Source organism: Ranitomeya variabilis, chromosome 6, assembly GCF_051348905.1.
Source record: "Ranitomeya variabilis isolate aRanVar5 chromosome 6, aRanVar5.hap1, whole genome shotgun sequence".
Classification (NCBI taxonomy): Eukaryota; Metazoa; Chordata; class Amphibia; order Anura; family Dendrobatidae; genus Ranitomeya; species Ranitomeya variabilis.
In genome coordinates, this window is record NC_135237.1 from 427,846,057 (window position 1) to 427,868,069 (window position 22,013).

The 22,013-nt window shown below is 42.1% G+C and overlaps 1 protein-coding gene across 4 annotated transcripts in view; it reads left to right on the forward strand.

Moving 5' to 3' along the window:
* Nucleotides 1–22,013, forward strand: part of OSBPL1A (oxysterol binding protein like 1A) — a 253,732-nt gene that overhangs the window by 110,047 nt on the left and 121,672 nt on the right. For 3 of the 4 annotated variants that reach the window (XM_077270363.1, XM_077270362.1, XM_077270364.1), the window contains 3 exons: nucleotides 13,450–13,513; nucleotides 14,801–14,899; nucleotides 19,784–19,906. In XM_077270363.1, coding sequence (XP_077126478.1) covers nucleotides 13,450–13,513; nucleotides 14,801–14,899; nucleotides 19,784–19,906 — 286 coding nt within the window. Of the gene's footprint in view, nucleotides 1–13,291; nucleotides 13,372–13,449; nucleotides 13,514–14,800; nucleotides 14,900–19,783; nucleotides 19,907–22,013 lie in introns of those variants that run through there. The other variant, XM_077270365.1, reaches the window with a different exon arrangement.

Sequence of the window (22,013 nt, forward strand, 5' to 3'; positions counted from 1 at the left end):
ACTTTCTTATATATTCAGGTTTATTATCCTTTTGGATTGACCAACAGCACTGTTATTGTTCAATAATAAGATTAATCATCAAAAATACAAATTACCTGATTAAACCTGTAAATGATGGTGAAAAATCCAAAAGGCCTGATTACACTGGTCAACGCAATTTTTCTGGCAAAAGGTTTTAAAACCTATTTTAAAGGGAACCTGTCACCTGAATTTGGCGGGACCAGTTTTGGGTCATAGGGGCGGGGTTTTCGGGTGTTTGATTCACCCTTTCCTTACCCGCTGGCTGCATGCTGGCCGCAATATTGGATTGAAGTTCATTCTCTGTCCTCTGGAGTACACGCCTGCGCAAGGTAATATTGCCTTGCGCTGGCGTGTACTCCGGAGGACAGAGAATGAACTTCAATCCAATATTGCAGCCAGCATGCAGCCAGCGGGTAAGGAAAGGGTGAATCAAACACCCGAAAACCCCGCCCATATGACCCAAAACTGGTCCCGCCAAATTCAGGTGACAGGTTCCCTTTAAGTCAATTTTGGCTGCTGATTACGAATATGAACTCCGTTTTTGGCTATCACATTAGGATTTTGAGATTTTCAATTTTTGATAAATTATTCCTATCTGATGTTCTATGATAAAAACACATGATTTTCGATACTACATTGTATATTTTTAATCAAGAAATAACAAAGATTACAAAGTCTATGTACAGCAAATCAAATATACTTACAGAATTAAACTACAAAATATAAAAACACATATATATATGGCACACAGATGAATGACAAATGGCCGTTTTTGTAACTTTCTTTTCTTGGCTGATCTGTGATGTACAGCTTCTGGGTTGTCTCTCATGAAGCCCCAGCAATAGTCAGCCATCATAATGTCCTGATGAAAACGCTCCCCTTGTTCCTCGTTCACATCCCCAAGGTTCTCTGGAAAAAAGTCCAAATGGCTGTGTAAATAGTGAATCTTGATACTCATTCTACATCCAAGATTTCGCAGACTCATTAGTAGCTCTTCCACAATCTCTTCATAGTTGTCTGCTTTCTTATTCCCTAGAAAATTCTGCACCACATTACAAAATGCATTCCAAGCTCTTTCTTCTGTCGCATTCATTGATGTGATATGAGAGACCCAAATTTTAAGTGTTCTTTTTTTTTTTTTTTTTTAAATCATGTATTTTGATCGCATCCCTGCAGATCGGGTGAAAGGGTTAATTCCTATTTTACCCGATCTGCAGGGAGAGGGGGAGTTGTACTTCAGCCTAGGGGGGGTGGCTTTGCCCCCACGTGGCTACGATCGCTCTGATTGGCTGTTGAAAGTGCAAAAGCCAATCAGAGCAATTTGCAATATTTCACCTATGAAAATGGTGAAATATTGCAATCCAGCCATGGCCGATGCTGCAATAGCATCTGCCATGGCTGGAAATCATGTACTGGCCCCCCCCCACCGCCCCCGATCTCCTCCCCAGTCGTCCGTTCTGTCAGGTACCCCCCTCCGTCCCCCTGTTCGCTCCCCCGTGCTCCTGTCCGCTCCCCCGTGCTCCTGTCCGCTCCCCCCGTCCTCCGATCCCCCCCCCTGTGCTCCGATCCACCCCCCCACCACCCCCTCATACTTACCGATCCTCCCGGTGTCCGGCCGTCTCCTCGCTGGGCGCCGCCATCTTGGAAAATGGCGGGCGCATGCTCAGTACGCCCGCCGAATCTGCAGGCTGGCAGATTCGTTACAGGTACATTTTGATCGCTGTGGTAGGTTCTACCACAGCGATCAAAATAAAAAAATAATAAACCCCCCCCTTTATCACCCCCATAGGTAGGGACAATAATAAAATAAAGAAAATATTTTTTTTTCTTTTACCACTAGGGTTAGGGTTAGAACTAGGGGTAGGGTTAGGGGTAGGGTTAGGGTTACGGGTAGGGTTAGGGTTAGGGGTAGGGTTATGGCATGTGCACACAGAGCGGATTGGCCACGGATCTGCAGCGGATTGGCCGCGGATCCGCAGCGGATCGGCCGCGGATCGGCAGCGGATCCGCAGCGGATTGGCAGCGGATTGGCCGCGGATCCGCAGCGGATCGGCCGCGGATCTGCAGCGGATCCGCAGCGGATTGGCCGCGGATCTGCAGCGGATTGGCAGCGGATTGGCCGCGGATCCGCAGCGGATTGGCCGCTGCGAATTCGAAGCAGTTTTCCATCAGGTTTACAGTACCATGTACACCTAAGGAAAACCAAATCTGCTGTGCCCATGGTGCGGAAAATTCCGTGCAGAAACGCTGCATTGTATTTTCCGCAGCATGTCAATTCTTTGTGCGGATTCCGCAGCGGTTTACACCTGTTCCTCAATAGGAATCCGCAGGTGAAATCCGCACAAAAAAACACTGGAAATCTGCTGTAAATCCGCAGGCAAAACGCAGTGCCTTTTACCTGCAGATTTTTCAAAAATCGTGCGGAAAAATCTCACACGAATCCGCAACGTGGGCACATACCCTTAGGGTTAGGGTTGGAATTAGGGCTAGGGTTGGAAATAGGGTTAAGAATAGGCTTGTGGTTAGGGTTACGGATAGGGTTAGGGGTGTGTTGGGGTTACAGTTGTGGTTAGGGTTGGGATTAGGGTTACGGTTGGGATTAGGGTTAGGATTAGGGTTGGAATTAGGGTTACGGTTGTGTTGCGGTTAGGGTTGTGGTTAGGGGTGTGTTGGGGTTAGGGTTGTGATTAGGGTTATGGCTACAGTTGGGATTAGGATTAGGGGTGTGTTGGGGTAAGTGTTGAAGTTAGAATTGAGGGGTTTCCACTGTTTTAGGCACATCAGGGGTCTCCAAACGCAACATGGCGCCACCATTGATTCCAGCCAATCTTGCGTTCAAAAAGTCAAATGGTGCTCCCGCCCTTCCAAGCCCCGACGTGCGCCCAAACAGTGGTTTACCCCCACATTTGGGGTACCAGCGTACTCAGGACAAACTGGGCAACAACTGTTGGGGTCCAATTTCGCCTGTTACCCTTGCAAAAATAAAAAATTACTTGCTAAAACATAATTTTTGAGGAAAGAACAATTATTTTTTATTTTCACGGCTCTGCGTTATAAACTTCTGTGAAGCACTTGGGGGTTGAAAGTGCTCACCACACATCTAGATAAGTTCCTTCGGGGGTCTAGTTTCCAAAATGGGGTCACTTGTGGGGTGTTTCTACTGTTTAGGCACATCAGGGGCTCTGCAAATGCAATGTGACGCCCGCAGACCATTCCATCAAAGTCTGCATTTCAAATGTCACTACTTCCCTTCCGAGCCCTGACGTGTGCCCAAACAGTGGTTTACCCCCACATATGGGGTATCAGCGTACTCACAACAAACTGGGCAACAAATATTGGGGTCCAAATTCTCCTGTTACCCTTGTGAAAATAAAAAATTGCTTGCTAAAACATCTTTTTTGAGGAAAGAAAAATGATTTTTTATTTTCACGGCTCTGCGTTGTAAACTTCTGTGAAGCACTTGGGGGTTGAACGTGCTCACCACACATCTAGATAAGTTCCTTGGGGGGTCTAGTTTCCAAAATGGGGTCACTTGTGGGGGGTTTCTACTGTTTAGGCATATCAGGGGCTCTGCAAACGTAACATGATGCCCGCAGACCATTCCATCAAAGTCTGCATTCCAAAACGTCACTACTTCCCTTCCGAGCCCCGGCATGTACCCAAACAGTGGTTTACCCCCACATATGGGGTATCAGCGTACTCAGGAGAAACTGGACAACAACTTTTGGGGTCCAATTTCTCCTGTTACTCTTGCAAAAATAAAAAATTCTGGGCTAAAAAAATATTTTTGAGGAAAGGAAACACATTTATTATTTTCACGGCTCTGCGTTATAAACTTCTGTGAAGCACTTGGGGGTTCAAAGTGCTCACCACACATCTAGATAAGTTCCCTTGGGGGTCTAGTTTCCAAAATGGAGTCACTTGTGGGGAGTTCCTACTGTTTAGGCACATCAGGGGCTCTGCAAACGCAACCTGATGCCCGCAGAGCATTCCATCAAAGTCTGCATTTCAAAACGTCACTACTTCCCTTCCGAACCCCGACGTGTGCCAAAACAGTGGTTTACCCCCACATATGGGGTATCAGCGTACTCAGGAGAAACTGGAAAACAACTTTTGGGGTCCAATTTCTCCTATTACCCTTGGGAAAATAAAAAATTGTGGGCTAAAAAATCATTTTTGAGAAAATAAAAATTATTTTTTATTTTCATGGCTCTGCGTTATAAACTTCTGTGAAGCACTTGGGGGTTCAAAGTGCTCACCACACATCTAGATTAGTTCCTTGGGAGGTCTAGTTTCCAAAATGGGGCCACTTGTGCGGGAGCTCCAATGTTTAGGCACACAGGGGCTCTCCAAACGCGACATGGTGTCCGCTAATGATTGGAGCTAATTTTCCATTCAAAAAGCCAAATGGCGTGCCTTCCCTTCCGAGCCCTGCCGTGCGCCCAAACAGTGGTTTACCCCCACATATGGGGTATCATCGTACTCAGGACAAACTGGACAACAACATTTGGGGTCCAATTTCTCCTATTACCCTTGGGAAAATAAAAAATTCTGGGCTAAAAATCATTTTTGAGGAAAGAAAAATTATTTTTTTATTTTCATGGCTCTGCGTTATAAACTTCTGTGAAGCACCTGGGGGTTATAAGTGTTTACTATGCATCTAGATAAGTTCCTTGGGGGGTCTAGTTTCCAAAATGGGGTCACTTGTAGGGGAGCTCCAATGTTTAGGCACACAGGGGCTCTCCAAACGCGACATGGTGTCCGCTAACGATTGGAGCTAATTTTCCATTCAAAAAGTCAAATGGCACGCCTCCCCTTCCGAGCCTTGCCGTGCACCCAAACAGTGGTTTACCCCCACATATGAGGTATCGGCATACTCAGGAGAAATTGCCCAACAAATTTTAGGATCCATTTTATCCTGTTGCCCATGTGAAAATGAAAGAATTGAGGCTAAAAGAAATATTGTGTGAAAAAAAAGTACTTTTTCATTTTTGCGGATCAATTTGTGAAGCACCTGGGGGTTTAAAGTGCTCACTATGCCTCTAGATGAGTTCCTTGGGGGGTCTACTTTCCAAAATGGGGTCACTTGTGGAGGAGCTCCAATGTTTAGGCACACAGGGGCTTTCCAAACGCGACATGGTGTCCGCTAACGATGGAGATAATTTTTCATTCAAAAAGTCAAATGGCGCTCCTTCCCTTCCGAGCCTTACCATGTGCCCAAACAGTGGTTTACCCCCACATGTGAGGTATTGGTGTACTCAGGAGAAATTGCCCAACAAAATTTAGGATCCATTTTATCCTGTTGCCCATGTGAAAATGAAAAAATTGAGGCTAAAATAATTTTTTCGTGAAAAAAAAGTACTTTTTCATTTTTACGGATCAATTTGTGAAGCACCTGGGGGTTTAAAGTGCTCACTATGCTTCTAGATAAGTTCCTTGGGGGGTCTAGTTTCCAAAATGGGGTCACTTGTGGGGGAGCTCCAATGTTTAGGCACACGGGGGCTCTCCAAACGCGACATGGTGTCCGCTAAAGATTGGAGCCAATTTTTCATTGAAAAAGTCAAATGGCGCTCCTTCCCTTCCGAGCCCTGCCGTGCGCCCAAACAGTGGTTTACCCCCACATATGAGGTATCAGCGTACTCAGGACAAATTGGACAACAACGTCCGTGGTCCAGTTTCTCCTTTTACCCTTGGGAAAATAAAAAAATTTTTGCTAAAATATCATTTTTGTGACTAAAAAGTTAAATGTTCATTTTTTACTTCCATGTTGCTTCTGCTGCTGTGAAACACCTGAAGGGTTAATAAACTTCTTGAATGTGGTTTTGAGCACCTTGAGGGGTGCAGTTTTTAGAATGGTGTCACTTTTGGGTATTTTCAGCCATATAGAACCCTCAAACTGACTTCAAATGTGAGGTGATCCCTAAAATAAATGGTTTTGTAAATTTTGTTGTAAAAATGAGAAATCACTGGTCAAATTTTAACCCTTATAACTTCCTAGCAAAAAAAAAATTTGTTTCCAAAATTGTGCTGATGTAAAGTAGACATGTGGGAAATGTTATTTATTAACTATTTTGTGTCACATAACTCTCTGGTTTAACAGAATAAAAATTCAAAATGTGAAAATTGCGAAATTTTCAAAATTTTTGCCAAATCTCCGTTTTTTTCACAAATAAACTCAGAAATTATCGACCTAAATTTACCACTAACATGAAGCCCAATATGTCACGAAAAAACAATCTCAGAATCGCTAGGATCCGTTGAAGCGTTCCTGAGTTATTACCTCATAAAGGGACACTGGTCAGAATTGCAAAATACGGCAAGGTCATGAAGGGGTTAAAGCATATGACACGCCATTAACACAGTCCGATACAATTTCCAGACAAATACCGTACATTAGATACATGACCTGATAATATATTTTCATTTTACTAAACACCCTTACCGCCTAACCAACCAACCTCTCCCTCCCCCCAATCTCTTGCCCATTATCCAATACAACCATCTGACAGCATCACCTCTTGAGAAAAGATAACAAGCTTTACAAAAACACGCCTGTACATGTAGGAGTCCCCCCAGAATCAACTACACGACACCCATTCTACTTTGCAGTAACTCAGCAGAAGCCACACCTGGGTAATCCATCCATCCACCCCACACATTTTCAAATTTTGTATTCTGACCTCTTACTGTATATATTTCTTTCCATAAGGACAATAAAATTTATCTTGTTGATAAATTCCTTTTTCCCTGGCGGTTTTTCATCCAACCAATGCATTGTGATAAGCTTTCTCGCAGCATACAACAATCTTGCGATAGTCAGCCTTCCACATTCATCCGTAGCAATATCATCCATACAGCCCAAAAGGCAAGTCAGCGGGTTACGCACCACATCTACTCCTGTCACCTCCTGGATCAAGTTAAGCACCTTCACCCAAAAGGGTTGGAGGCGAGCACACGACCACATCATATGTAGCAGATCAGCGCCTTCCTCACCACACCTGGGACATTGAGTCACCTCTCAGTCCTGCCTTCCTCATCCATGCCGGGGTCCTGTACACCCTATACACCAGGTATAACTGTGACACCCTCTTGGCCTCACTCAGGGAAGCCCTGGGGATATATTGAAGTATGGACTCCCACTGGGACTTCGACAAAGGGCCCACATCCGCCACCCATTTCTCCTTAATCCTTAACGGATGCTTCAATAAAAAGGTATCCATCAGACCCCTGTACATCAAGGTAATGAACCCCCTCGTACTCCTCCGAGGCCCAATAAGATTCAACAAGCTATCTGACTGCAGATTCACGGGCGACACCTCATTTTGACAGTTTAGGGCATGACTCAACTGCAGGTACTGAAAGAATGACTTCTGGGTTAAAGGAAACTCAGTCCTAAGTGTCTCGAATGTTTTAATAACCTCTCCATCAAGCAACTGAGACACGAACCAAATGCCAATGCGCCTCCACTGACCGAACCCCCGCAATCTCATGAGCTCTGCCAACCTAGGTTCAAACCAAATTGGCGTATATCTCGTAAATTCCGTTACTCCCCTCCATTGCTTAATTTTCTGCCATACTTTCCCCATCATAGCTATTGTTGGGAATTTTGGGGGGTTAATTCTGAATCTACCTGCTTCCGGACTGGCCAACAATGGGCCCTTCCCTTCTCATAAGTGTTCTTACTTGAGGTCCATCCAATATTCCAGCCTTTTTCTTCTCTTCACTAAGACCAGGAAAAGTTGAACATATATAGACATATATAAACTGTAAAGCGCTGCGTAATATGTTAGCGCTATATAAAAATAAAGATTATTATTATTATAGTTAAAGCATTCTCCACTGTGACTGAGAGCTTTGACAAACTGCTTCATCAATCCAAGTTTTATGTGTAAGGGAGGAAAGACAATATTCTTCCTATCCACTAGAGGATCATGGATGACATTCTTATCGCCAGATGCCAAACTGTCGCTGAGGCTATTCAGTTTTCACCCAATGCTCTGCTGTAGCTCTACTGTCCCAGTAGCACAGAAAACAAGGGTGTTGTAATAACAAATGGAAATTATGCATGTTCAAAGAAAACAAAGATATTCTCACATTTATTGGGAGACTAAATGAAAACTAAATTTTCCTTGGTGAACCGTATAAACCGGCACTTTTCATTACACTAATATTTATCATGGAATTCTTGAAAATGGGCTATATACCTGTAGCGCAAAAACGTGATGTGATAGATAATCTATAAGAACAGATTTGCATTCAGCACCCTCAAATTAGTCTAAAACTGTTCTTAAAGTCCATGCCAGAAACTTTTTTTTTTTGTAGACCAGTGTTTTTATTCTTTTCCTGTAAATTTGAAAAATTCAATAAAAATTACAATAAAAAATAAAAATTTTCCAATTATGCACTCAGTTTATAATTAACAAGGAAGCAGGTGGAATAGAAGTGAGGAAAGCTAGCTGTTACAAAAAAGTCTGAGAGAAGTGGAGAATAGAAGTGCAGACGTGCTAAAACAGGGCCGCAAGGGTATGTTTAGGTGTGCCATAAGAAACGGAGGTAAATGGATTAGGCCCTTGCTGTATTCTCTTGGTGATTTTATAGATTTGTATGTATAGGTATGCATGGATTCTAATGGTTTTATATTGCACACCAAGTTGCATACAAAATAAAGGCCTACTTATCCAAGTATACCCAGTACAGTTAAATATCCATTGTTACCATCTCTAGTATAATATATCTTTGTCCAGCCACTTTCTATACCAAGGATGGACAGGGATATATTTAAAAAAAACAAACAACAAACCCTTACCATCTTTTCTGATGAAGAAACAGGTAGACAAGCGGAATTCCAGGGAGATTCCAGTGTGGGGGCAGATAAGTGGAGAAGTGCTGATGTGCCATGTGAAATAAGGAGGCAATTGTATTACAAGTGGAGATTTGACTAACAGACGTTGCAAAAAAGCCTGGAATAAGGCGAGAAGGGGAAAATAAGCGTGCTGATACAGTTAGATAAACAATCAGTCAGGTGAATATAACCAGACGCGGGCAGATATAAGCATGATAGAAGTCCATCATCTCACTACTGCTATTCTAAGCTCTGTGCCGCAAGGAGGTTATTACACATGATGGGTATAAGAGCTGACAGCGAGATGATGCTTGTAAGGCCATGCCCCCAACAGCCTGCAATCGCTCCTACTTACCGGTCACTATAGATGGAACTGACTTGACAAGAGGCAGCAAATTGCAAATAAGAGATATCTAGTGGCCAAAATGAAAAAAAAAATTCAACAAGAGTATTATACTTTCGACGTTGTTTACATTAGCAATCTAATGAGTATAAGTTTGTTGAAATGTCAGTGACCATTTAAATATGAATTCACCGCTGAAGTGAAGTTTTCCATTGTAGATACACAGTTCTGTGAAAGTGTTTGCCCCTTCCTGATTATTCTTTTGCATGTTTGTCACACCTAAATGTTTCAGATCACCAAATTTACATATTAGACAAAGATAACACAAGTAAATACAAAATGCAGTTCTTCACACCAGTAGTTTAAAGGGGAACTATACTTTCAGGTGACTTTTCAAAATGAGCAGGTGTGTACATAACGAATAGCACGATGGCCTTCGTATGTCTTGTCCTGCATTTTCACCAGTTTTCCTCTCTGCAGACTGTCGGCCTCACAGCCGGCGGGGGGGGACTAGCTTCTCTGATGTCTCCCATAAACTGCACACAGGGGGATTCCTGCTACTTTGCTTTAGCTAATGCACAGAAGTAGCAACAGCATGAAAGAAGTTTAGTAGTACTGATCAGTGTTGATGTGAATCCAGCTGTTGGGTTAAAGGGAACCTGTCACCCCCAAAATCGAAGGTGAGCTAAGCCCACCGGCATCAGGGGCTTATCTACGGCATTCTGGAATGCTGTAGATAAGCTCCCGATGTATCCTGAAAGATGAGAAAAAAAGGTTAGATTATACTCACCCAGGGGCGGTCCCGGTCCGATTCTGGTCCGATGGGCGTCGCGGTCCAGTCCGGGGCCTCCCATCTTCTTACAATGACGTCCCTGTTGAGGGCAGAGCAAAGTACTGCAGTGCGCAGGAGCTGCGGCGTGAATACAAGAAGAGGACGTCATCGTAAGAAGATGGGAGGCCCCGGACTGCGACACCGACCGGACCGCAGCGGGACCGCCCCTGGGTGAGTATAATATAACCTCTTTCTCATGTTTCAGGATACATTGGGGGCTTATCTACAGCATTCTAGAATGCTGTAGAAAAGCCCCTGATGCGGTGGGCTTAGCTCATCTTCGATTTTGGGGGTGACAGGTTCCCTTTAAGTAAGACTTGCTAAAAAGCTCATTATGATATTTATCTCCCTCTACCTGTTTTCTCACTCTGAGGGTGCATTCAAACGGCCATAACTTGGTCTGGGATCAGACCGCAATGCAGAATAGAAATATGAGCTGTCACGCACTGGTCGTGCATTCTGGTCCATTCTCTGACCAATTTATACGGACATCTGAATGCTCTGATCTTCATTCCTTTCTGCTTTTTTACTTCAGAGTATAATAAGAGCAGAGTTTGAGTAAGATCTGTATTGAAGTTAGAAGTGCTGCCTTGTGGTGATTGGTGAACATATAGTATGTAAAAACAAATTGTGTAACTTGTGTAATAATGTACATCTGTAGCGCTGTCCTCTAAATATTGCAAGGGTGTCCTATACGAGTCAGTATTTCTGCCGGATGTAATGTTTGGATGTGCATACACTTACCCACGTTGAAAGAAAAAAGGGGTAGCCAACGGCCAACAGCACCTATGGTATATCATCTGGGAAGGTTATATTGAATCATATATTAAATAATAATAACTCCCAGTGAAGACTATTTTTGCCTTAGTATTGGATTAAAGACAGTTATCATAAACAACATAGAAGCAGAGAAAGAGGAATTAAATCCAAGAAGATAACCTTATGTCTTTTAATATAAATGCTTTATTAAAGTGCAAGATAGGGAGGCAATGGTGACAACATAGTCACCCAAAAATTAAAAACAAATAAGACACATATGACACCGGGAAAAGCAGCTGCTGACCCATAATAAGAGAATATTGGTATAGCAATCAACATTAGGGGTCGAATTCTACAAAATCAATGGGGTTACATGGCCAGTTTCTCAAACGTCTGCCTAAATAATTACTAAGTCCCATGAAAAACAATGTCACAATGAACCATATAAGCTAGTGTAACATGGGTATAAAACGAGATTTCAGTGGGCCGAAAAATCAATCAATTAATACATCACCCCAAAGATATAGTGCTTCGCAGATGCAGGATCCCGGTGTCCGCCCCTGTTGTAAAGTGCCGGTCCACAGACCACAGAATTCCCAAGGGCCGACCCAAGTCGCACGTTTCACGTAAGCTTTTTTCAATGGATTTTCCGCATTGAAAAAGCTTACGCGAAACGTGCGTATGGGGTCGACCCCTGGGAATTCTGTGCTCTCTGCATCGACACTTTACAACATGGCTAAGTGTATGCAACCCTTCTAACGTGGGTACAGGCAGTACATTTACTTTATGCCCCTGCTTTCCACATGATCAGTTTATAATTAATGGTAGATCCCCTCAGCACAAGCACTTTGTTGTTGCAATATTACTATATTTGCACTAGGAGAGTATGTTTACATGATCTTCCAATACTGTATACTTGTGTAATTTGTGGAACTGCCTCTTACCCCAACCCCTTATTCCCAGGGCTTCTATTGTGGATTTTCTTTTACTTCCTCAATAACTTTTGTGTATAAGATTATGTATGTTACTTATTGTATCAAAAAAATCATGTTTAATTTTTTAAGTCGGTACTCCAATTATCTTTCTTTATGGTAATTGGGTTATCTGATAGACACCCCTCTATTACTAACCCCAGGGTTTCATGTCAGCTGTGATTTTGGACAAATCACAGCTGACATCAACCCCAAGCACCATTACCCCAATTGCCAGCGCAGCAGGGAAATCTGGAACGGTGAAGTGCCAGAATTGGCACCTCTTCTGTGGGGGTTGTGAGCTGGTGTTTTTAGGCTGGGACGGGTCCAATAACCAAAGACGTTCCCAGCCTGATAATATGAACCCGCAGCGGTCTGCTTTACCTTTGCTGGTTTCATAAAATAGGGGGGACCCCATGTCATAATTTTTTATTTTTTTTTTAATTTTAATTATTTGGTTAAACAAGCCTAAACACCCTTTAGTGCCAAACGAAAGGCACTAAAGGATTCAAGTTTATAATATGTTGGGGAAGGGGGGTTGTGAAATTGTATAACTGCAGGATATTTATTCCTTTCTATTCTATATGGCATATGCATGGTCCGTGTGCCTTTTTTTTTTTTTCACACCCTCTGACTTCCATTGGGAAGTCTCGTCCTATATACGTGACCATATGCTGTGATTTTTTTTTTTTTTTTTTGTGTTCCCTCAATTCTATTGCAGCTGAGGAAAAACTCGCAAATTTGTACAAAGTGCAATGCAGTTTTCCTTTTGTATTGCACCCGTCCGATTTATAAGCTGTGAGCAAAGCCTTTAGGTAATGCATTTCAGCTTGGGAGGCATCCACTATGATTTGAGAACTGACTAATCCTTTAAATAGTTTTTGGTTTTTTTAATAGCAGGTAATTCTAATTGGAGGTCTTGGTCCTAAGACCCCCCCCAATTTAGCTAAAGTCAAGGTCCCCCGAGAACTGTGCACCTTGGAGACATGAGAACAGCAGCTTCTGTATGAGAGCACACACACATTAAGTAGAAAGCATGGACTGCACAGCATATCCTTTCTATTTAATCCTCATTTAACTCTCTGCGCTCAGGCAACTTTTGAGTGATCAATGGGTGTCTCAGACCCCAGATCCCCGCTGATCTGCGGGCAGGTGAAGTGCCTGCAACAAATAAAAACCTGCTTCAGGTTTGGTTATCCTTTGACAATACATATGCACCTTCCTACTCCCTGCTTCCTATTTGCTTTATATTCATCCACCCTTTAAGCCAGGGGTGGGGAACCTCAGGCCCCAGGGCCAATTACAGTCCTCGATGACCTTTTATCAAGCCCCCCGGATAGATTCTCACGGACCGCATTCTTGAGCAGGGAGCTGTATTTTGATTACAACCAGCTCATTAATTTCTTCTTGCTCTGTTAGCACACACACAGTGCTCCCTACTGAAGAGCATGCAATGAAAGATTATGTCCTGAAACCAGTGCCAGAGTCAGGATGTACTTTGTGGGGGGGAGTTTGTACGACCCCCGAAGGATGGTATAAATATCCAAAGGCCCTTGGCAGAAAAAAAGATTCCCCACCCCTGCTTTAAGCCAAGGAAGTAATTGTAAGTTTTGTATGTTAGACCTCTTTTGCTCTAATCCTTTTTTTCTTTAATTATACTATTTTTTTTTTTTTTGTCTAGGTCAGATGCAATTAACGGTGTGTACCGGCAGGGCTGTAAACACCTAACACAAGCTATTTGCACGGTAAGAGCTGTTTAATCGTAATGTGGTGAGGAATTTTTTTAATCACTTTTATTTTTACCAAATCAGTGTGTCTTATCAAACTGTTCTGTATCAAATGGTGTAAGTCGTGTGATGGACATCAAAGTCTTCATGGGTGTTTTAATGAAATCTAATAATTTCATTTTGTGTGTGAAGCTGTGGGACAGCGCTGTGGTTACTACCCTCAAACGAATCGTCATTAGGGGTGTTGCACTGGTGTCACTCACACTGCCTCTATCACCGCCCCCTGATTATGATTCATTTTAGGGGAAAAGACTCCAGTGTTAAAAGCAGTGACTTCGATGGTGGCAGTAAAGATGTGATAACTTCTCCATCACCACTACTGAACCAGGTGATGTCATCAGGGAATGGCGGTGACAGTAGATGTGGGAAGTGACACCCTCTGATGTCCGATTTTCAGTAGTGGTGATCGACACAGCAGAGCAGTGAGTGCAGTCTCAGCCTCCTGTGATGTCCTGTTTGAGACTCCCCTTAAATGAAACATCACAGGAAGTAAAGAGAAAAAACACATACAGCAAATAACAGGATAGGGAGAAGTGTAAGGAATTTAATAATAAAGCTAATTACAAATGTGGTTAGGGCTTAGAGTTAAAAAAGCCCTTTATAAATACCTGCCAGATAATGAATGTTAGTGAATGTTAAATATTTAGATTTTTTCTCTTTAAAGAGCCGATCAAACAGCATATGTTTTCACATTCCATAGAAAAGGGAGTTAAGGAAAGTTCTTTTGACATGTCCTAAAGCTCTTAAAGCAAAAAAAAAAAGCCTTGATTTATTGTACATGACAGACCTGTAGCTATTCAGGATATTGCAGAAAGAAATCTGCAATTCAAAAGTTGAGGTACAGCTCACATAAAATCTTAGTGAGGCTGATCATTGGAGCCTGTTGGGAACAATATTTCACTACTCAGCTTAATAGTAAGGGTATTTTAAAATTAAAAATTTAAAAATGAAAAATCCATTTTAAAACCTTGGTTTTTGGTGTGGCTTTGTTAAAAAAAACAACACACTTTTTCACTTTTTTTTTTTTTTTTTTTCACTTTTGCTTTTGAGGCGTTTTTAATTATAAGAGGTCGGTAGTGGCAATGGTTAAAAACTGATGAATATTATAGACATGTTTTCCCATTGAAATCAATTTTAACTATTTTTTTACATGGAATTTAAATCCCATGAAAGAACGTTGTGTGAACATACTCTTTAAGCGTTTTAATGTCTGTGTATAGTCTCATAAAATACTGTTCTCTCCAGGTGAAGTCCTCAGACAGTGTGTCTTTCTCTGTAAAATGCTTTGACGACAGCATCCACCATTTCAAAGTATTTACCAAAAACCTTAAGCATACAAGGGAGGTATGTATTGTTAGGGGTCATTTGTGAATCAAAAAATGTGCTTTGCTAGAATTTGCCAGCAAAGGGCATGATGTTTACTTTGGGTAAGGCTTGTGTGATATGCCCGATTAATGTCAGTCATTACAGTCTAGATGGAGGGTCATTATAATCGATTTGTGTTCCAGTTTTACTTCCTACTTCTCTTAACTAGAATCTGTCATTGGATTCATGCTGCCCGAATTACGAACGTCATGAATCTGAACCTGGCTACACAATTGCATGGGTGGGGAAGATCTGTCAGTCAACTGAAGGGCGTAGCGATGCCGGCTGAGGATGTCCTCGAAATAGTCTAGTGACTAGACTAGTCTCTCATGCTAGTCCCCAGTCGGATTTTCAAACTGTTGTGTTTCAGGGAAAATTTTGAATAAGGGCTCGTTCACACTGGTGTGCAGTGCGAGAAAAGATCGAATTGCACTCTGACCAATATTATAAAATGAGTCGTTGCTCATCTGAGAGTTGTTTCTTAGCTCTGATCGGACTGAGGAAAAAATTGCAGCATGCTGTGATTGTCTGCCAGAATTGGATCGCACTTGCCAATGCAAATCAGTGGGTGCGAAAAAAAAATTGGACAGCGCATGGACCATACCTGTGCTGCCCAATTTGTACGCACACCTGTCAAAGGACAGCTGACGTTTCATCAGCCAAGTACAGTAAATTCACAAGCCAACACACACCCTTTTAGTGCCTTTCATGTTTAGCCTTTATCTATTCTACCTATCTACTCTACATTGACATGGAAAAGTTTGGGCACCCCTGGTCAAAATTACTGTTATTGGTAACAGTTAAGCAAGTTAAAGTTGAAATCATCTCTAAAAGGCCTAAAGTTAGAGGACACATTTCCTTTGTATTTTAGGCAAAAAATGAATATATTTTCATTTTCTACATTTAAAAATTACAAAAGGATTGATGCAAAAGTTTGGGCGTCCTGCATGGTTAGTACTTAGTAGCACCCCCTTTGCAAGTATTACAGCTTGTAAATGCTTTTTGTAGCCTTTCAGTTTTTGTTTGAGAGATTTTCATCCATTCTTTCTTAGAGATTTCTTCCAGTTCTGTGAGATTCCTGGGTCGTCTTGCATGCACTGCTATATTGTAGGCGTAGACATGGATTTTCAGTGATGTTCAGATCAGAGGACTGTGAGGGCCATTGTAAAGCCTCCAGTTTGCCCCTCTTGAGGTAGTCTATTGTGGATTTTGATGTGTGTTTATTGAATCCATTCTTCCCTCTACCCATGAAATGTTCCCCGTACCATTGGCTGCAACACAACCCCAAAGCATTATCCACCCCCATGCTTAATGGTTGGCAAGATGTTCTTTTCCTGAAATTCTGTGCCTTTTTTTCTCCACACATACTTTTCATCATTGTGGCCAAAGAGTACTATTTTAACCTCATCGGTCCACAGGACTTGTTGCCAAAATACGTCAGGCTTGTTTAGATTTTCTTTTCAATACTTCTGGCACTGATTTTTATGGTGAGGATGCAGGAGAGCTTTTCTTCTGATGACTCTTCCGTGAAGGCCATATTTCTGCAGGTGTCTCTGTTCTACTGTTAAATGTATCACAACTCCAGAGCCTGCTAAATCTTTCTGAAGGTCTTTTGCAGTCAAACAGGGGTTCTGATTTTCGTCTCTAGCAATGCTACCAGCAGCTCACTGAAATTTTGCTTGGTCTTAAAGACCTTATCTTGACCTCCACTGTTCCTGTTAACTGCCATTTCTTAATTACATTTTGCACTGAAGAAAGGGCAACTGGAAAAAGCTTTATCTTCTTATAGCCTTCTCCTGCTTTGTGGGACTCCACCATATTCATTTTCAGAGTGCTAGGCAGCTGCTTAGAAGAACCCATGGCTGTTGTTTCTTGGCACAAGGTTAGAGGAGACTGGGTTTTTATAAAGGTGAGAAATTTGCATCAGCTGGCATTTCCTAACGATGATGGTGAACAAGCCATAACCCTAACAGGCTAATTAACTTTGTAAAAGGTTTCAGAACTTATCGGAGTACTCAGATCTCCAAGGGTGCATAAACTTTTGCATCGGTCGGAACTGTCGTCTAACTTTAGGCCATTTTAGACATCATTTCATCTTGAACTTGCTTAACAGTTCACAATAACAGTAATTTTTACCAGAGTTGCCCAAACTTTTACATGCCACTGTATTTACTGGTATCTATTCTATCTTTTTATCTATATCTGCATATACAGTGCCTACAAGTAGTATTCAACCCCCTGCAGATTTAGCAGGTTTACACATTTGGAATTAACTTGACATTGTGACATTTGGACTGTAGATCAGCCTGGAAGTGTGAAATGCACTGCAGCAAAAAAGAATGTTATTTCTTTGTTTATTTATTTTTTTTAAATTGTGAAGTCTTTTCAGAGGGACATTTATTATTCAACCCCTCAACCCACCAGAATTCTGTTTGGTTCCCCTAAAGTATTAAGAAGTAATTCAGGCACACAGAACAATGAGCTTCACATGTTTGGATTAATTATCTCTTTTTCCAGCCTTTTCTGACTATTTAAGACCCTCCCCAAACTTGTGAACAGCACTCATACATGGTCAACATGGGAAAGACAAAGGAGCATTCCAAGGCCATCAGAGACAAGATCGTGGAGGGTCACAAGGCTGGCAAGGGGTACAAAACCCTTTCCAAGGAGTTGGGCCTACCTGTCTCCACTGTTGGGAGCATCATCCGGAAGTGGAAGGCTTATGGAACTGTTAGCCTTCCATGGCCTGGACAGCCTTTGAAAGTTTCCTCCCGTGCCGAGGCCAGGCTTGTCCGAAGAGTCAAGGCTAACCCAAGGACAACAAGGAAGGAGCTCCGGGAAGATCTCATGGTAGTGGGGACATTGGTTTCAGTCAATACCATAAGTAACGTACTCCACCGCAATGGTCTCCGTTCCAGACGAGCCCATAAGGTACCTTTACTTTCAAAGCGTCATGTCAAGGCTCATCTACAGTTTGCTCATGATCACTTGGAGGACTCTGAGACTGACTGGTTCAAGGTTCTCTGGTCTGATGAGACCAAGATCCAGATCTTTGGTGCCAACCACACATGTGACGTTTGGAGACTGGATGGCACTGCATACGACCCCAAGAATACCATCCCTACAGTCAAGCATGGTGGTGGCAGCATCATGCTGTGGGGCTGTTTCTCAGCCAAGGGGCCTGGCCATCTGGTCCGCATCCATGGGAAGATGGATAGCACGGCCTACCTGGAGATTTTGGCCAAGAACCTCCGCTCCTCCATCAAGGATCTTAAGATGGGTCGTCATTTCATCTTCCAACAAGACAACGACCCAAAGCACACAGCCAAGAAAACCAAGGCCTGGTTCAAGAGGCAAAAAATCAAGGTGTTGCAGTGGCCTAGTCAGTCTCCTGACCTTAACCCAATTGAAAACTTGTGGAAGGAGCTCAAGATTAAAGTCCACATGAGGCACCCAAAGAACCTAGATAACTTGGAGAAGATCTGCATGGAGGAGTGGGCCAAGATAACTCCAGAGACCTGTGCCGGCCTGATCAGGTCTTATAAAAGACGATTATTAGCTGTAATTGCAAACAAAGGTTATTCCACAAAATATTAAACCTAGGGGTTGATTAATAATTGACCCACAGTTTTATGTTTAAAATTTATAAAAATTTAACTGAGCAACAAAACTTTTTGGTTTGTAAGATTTATGCATCTGTTAATAAATCCTGCTCTTGTTTGAAGTTTGAAGGCTCTAACTTATTTGCATCTTATTAAACCTGCTAAATCTGCAGGGGGTTGAATACTACTTGTAGGCATTGTAAGATATTTTTCAAACTATTAAAGCAATCTTTAAATTGCATAGAGAATTACTGTATGTAAAAGCTGATTTTAAAAACGCTTTGCATACACATGTCTATGGGTATGTGCAGATGATCAGTAGAGTTGAGCGAATTTGTTCGGATTCGGTTCCGAATACGATTGGCATCGAATATTGTTTTGCAGGATTCGTCGAACACAGCCGAACGTCATTAGTCAGTGGGAGTAGAACTTACCCAATATGTTCGGAGCCGATCATCAAACATACATTTGGCATGAATAGGGTTCGAATATGGGCCGAATATGGCAAATTCAGATTTGGCGACCAAATCTGAACAAATTCGCTCAACTCTAATGATCAGTAAACGCTGCGGGTTGGACGCCTCGTACTTGTGAAGCATCCAACCCCCAGCGTTCAGATGTTACAGCATAGTGGATGAGATTTCAAGAAAGCCCATAACCACTATGCGTCCACAGACGCCTGCGGCTCGCTCACTGAGGTAAACATGCGGCACGTCTTTCCAGACCACAGCAGGTCAATTTCTCTTGTGGAAATTCTACTCTCCACAAGAGAAATTTCACCCATAGTGTATTGGATGCAGTTAATCCGCATGGTTCATTGACCACATGCAGATTCACCTACGTTCAATAGATGACAGTGGTTTGAATGCAGTGAACATGCGCTACGGCCAAAGCGCACCGTATCATGTGCACATGCCCTTACAGATGATCGGTGAGGAAAAAAATAAAGACCCACTCGCATGACATAAGTTGAACCATACGGATTCCACTCGTCCAACTTTTCAGGAACAATATCATAGCTATTTTTTATTTTTTATACCCTCATGTGAGCGAGCCCTAAAACATACCTGGCTGCAATCGTGCCACAGGCTTTGAATGATGTTGCTGGTGGCTCTGGCACCATAGATCTACAACTGAAAGGTTCGCATTAACAATCTGAAACCTTTGCAAATTTGGTATATTGTAGTTGAATAAATGCTACTCATTGTTTCCTGATTACTGGGGTCTAAATGTGCTTTTCCATCGATACTTTTCCTTACAGGACTGGCTGGCAGCCATTGAGGAGCATTCAGCTTACAGCACTCACTACTGTTCTCATGATCAGCTCAGTGATGATGAAGATGAAGATCTGGTGCATGTTGGAGACTTAAAGAAATCACTTGAGGTAATCTGCATGGCAGCGTAAAAAAAAAAATTGAGAGTTTTTCATATTTAATAATGCCATTGAGCTTATAAGCAACTGAGTCTTCTGAAAGACAAACAGTATTTCAGAACATGGCGTTCAGTTTTCTACTGCATGCCACCGTAAATCCCTTTGTTGGATAGTACTGTGTCATTCACATGCATGATTTGAACTAAAGGATGGAGAGCAGACAGGGACAGTCCCGTACATATGGTAGGTTGATCCTATATCCTGTATGGATTCTTCTGGAATATATATATATATATATATATATATATATATATATATATATAATTATTATTATTATTATTATTATTATTATTATTATTATTATTATTATTATCTCTAAAATATTTTCTCATTTGAATATTCAAATAGCTTTACTTTTTTTTTTTTTTCTTAACTACCATATGTCTTTTACTCTTTACTTTTTTTCTCCGATAACACACAAAAAATATAAAGAAAAATTATGAAATGCATGTCTATTTTTCATTTTTTTTTTTCCCAATGTTTCGCTAATTACCACGCAAAGGACTGCTAAAAAGCATTTTAAATTTAATTCCCTGTTCTGATGAAATTACCGTTATATATTGGAAATATTTAATTAGATGATGATGTAATAATTATATAGCTAGAACAGGATTTCCTACTAGCTATGTCTTTTTTTTTTTTTTTTTTAATCTATTTCACACGTAGACCTTTTTTTGTTGGTGTAAGGGGGCATTTTAACATACTGTATCCCAATTTTTTTTTGTATCTATTTCTGATTTTCCATATGCCTAGGGATGATATATTAACTCCAGTTAATAAAAACAATTCTGCTGCCTGCCTGCATAGCAGAGCTGATAGTCTACTAATACACAACAACTTTCTTTCTATGCCCCACAAGCACGATAACTGGGTCTGTAGGGGGAAGGCCTTACGGTATGCACAGCGCTTGTTACAAAACCTCTCTTCCTCCTATAGGGAGACCAACGGTATCGGTCATTCAGTTCCTGCTGCCTCTTGTGCATGATTACATACAAACGGCTTACTCTTTATTTATGTTTTAGTATATCAGTGCAAAGTGTGGACTGCAGTGCTCAGACGTTTAAAGTCTTTGGCGCCGATTCATTATTATTTTTTTTTACCAGTAATTGTGAAAAACCTTACACTGGGAGGCTGGTGGAGGCCATTATGCTGAATACCTTTGGGGGTCACTGTGAGGGTCCTCATATGAAGTTGTGGGCTTTGGGGGCTAGCATACTGAGTGGTAGGCTGTGGAAGCCATCATACTGACAGGCCGTCATCGTGTGTGTGGAGGAGCAGGGGAAACTATGGGGATATCAAACTATGGGGGGCGGGGAACTTTAGGGGCATCATGCGGTGGGGCGATTATACTGCGTTAATGGCTCTATGGGAACATCGTACTTTGCTGAAGGTGCTGTCATCTTACTGTACGTGTGGTGGTGGGAGGTTCACTGTGTTGATGCCAAACTCGGGGTTTGTGTTGGGGCATTTTTTGTAAACCTCATACTCCATAAAGGCCATAAAAGGGGTGTTGCTGCTGAGAGCATTAAGGGGCTTAAATATGGACATAATCACAGTGTACATTTTACAATACATATCCTTCTGGTTTATAAAAGTTTGGAGATATGACTCCACTGAATAGCTATAAATAAATTCTAATTAGGCCACCTCTCCAAGAAAAAGAAAAGATACTGAAATGTAATTCTCTATCTACATAGATATCTACGTAATATCTCTTTATTTGGGGTAAAGAGTGGTGAGCAATTAGAATGTTGTTATTGGGCTCTGATTTCTATGTGTGCCACTGAATAGACACAATGGTTTGCTCTCACAAAATCTAACTTCAGCTGGTTCTGACCCGTAGTGTTGGCAGAATGAAGGTCCTGCCATGGGCGGACATACCGCCGATTCAACCGGTGTGGCTGAATTGGGGCCCGGAGGGTCCGGGGGGCCCCTGCAGGGCATCTATTAATGAGGGCAATCTGGCCAGTTTATCCGGCTCCGGGGGGCCCTTGGCCAGATTGCCCTCATGTGCGGCGGGCAGGGAGCAATCCCTGCAGCTTCGCTGCCTGCAAGAGAA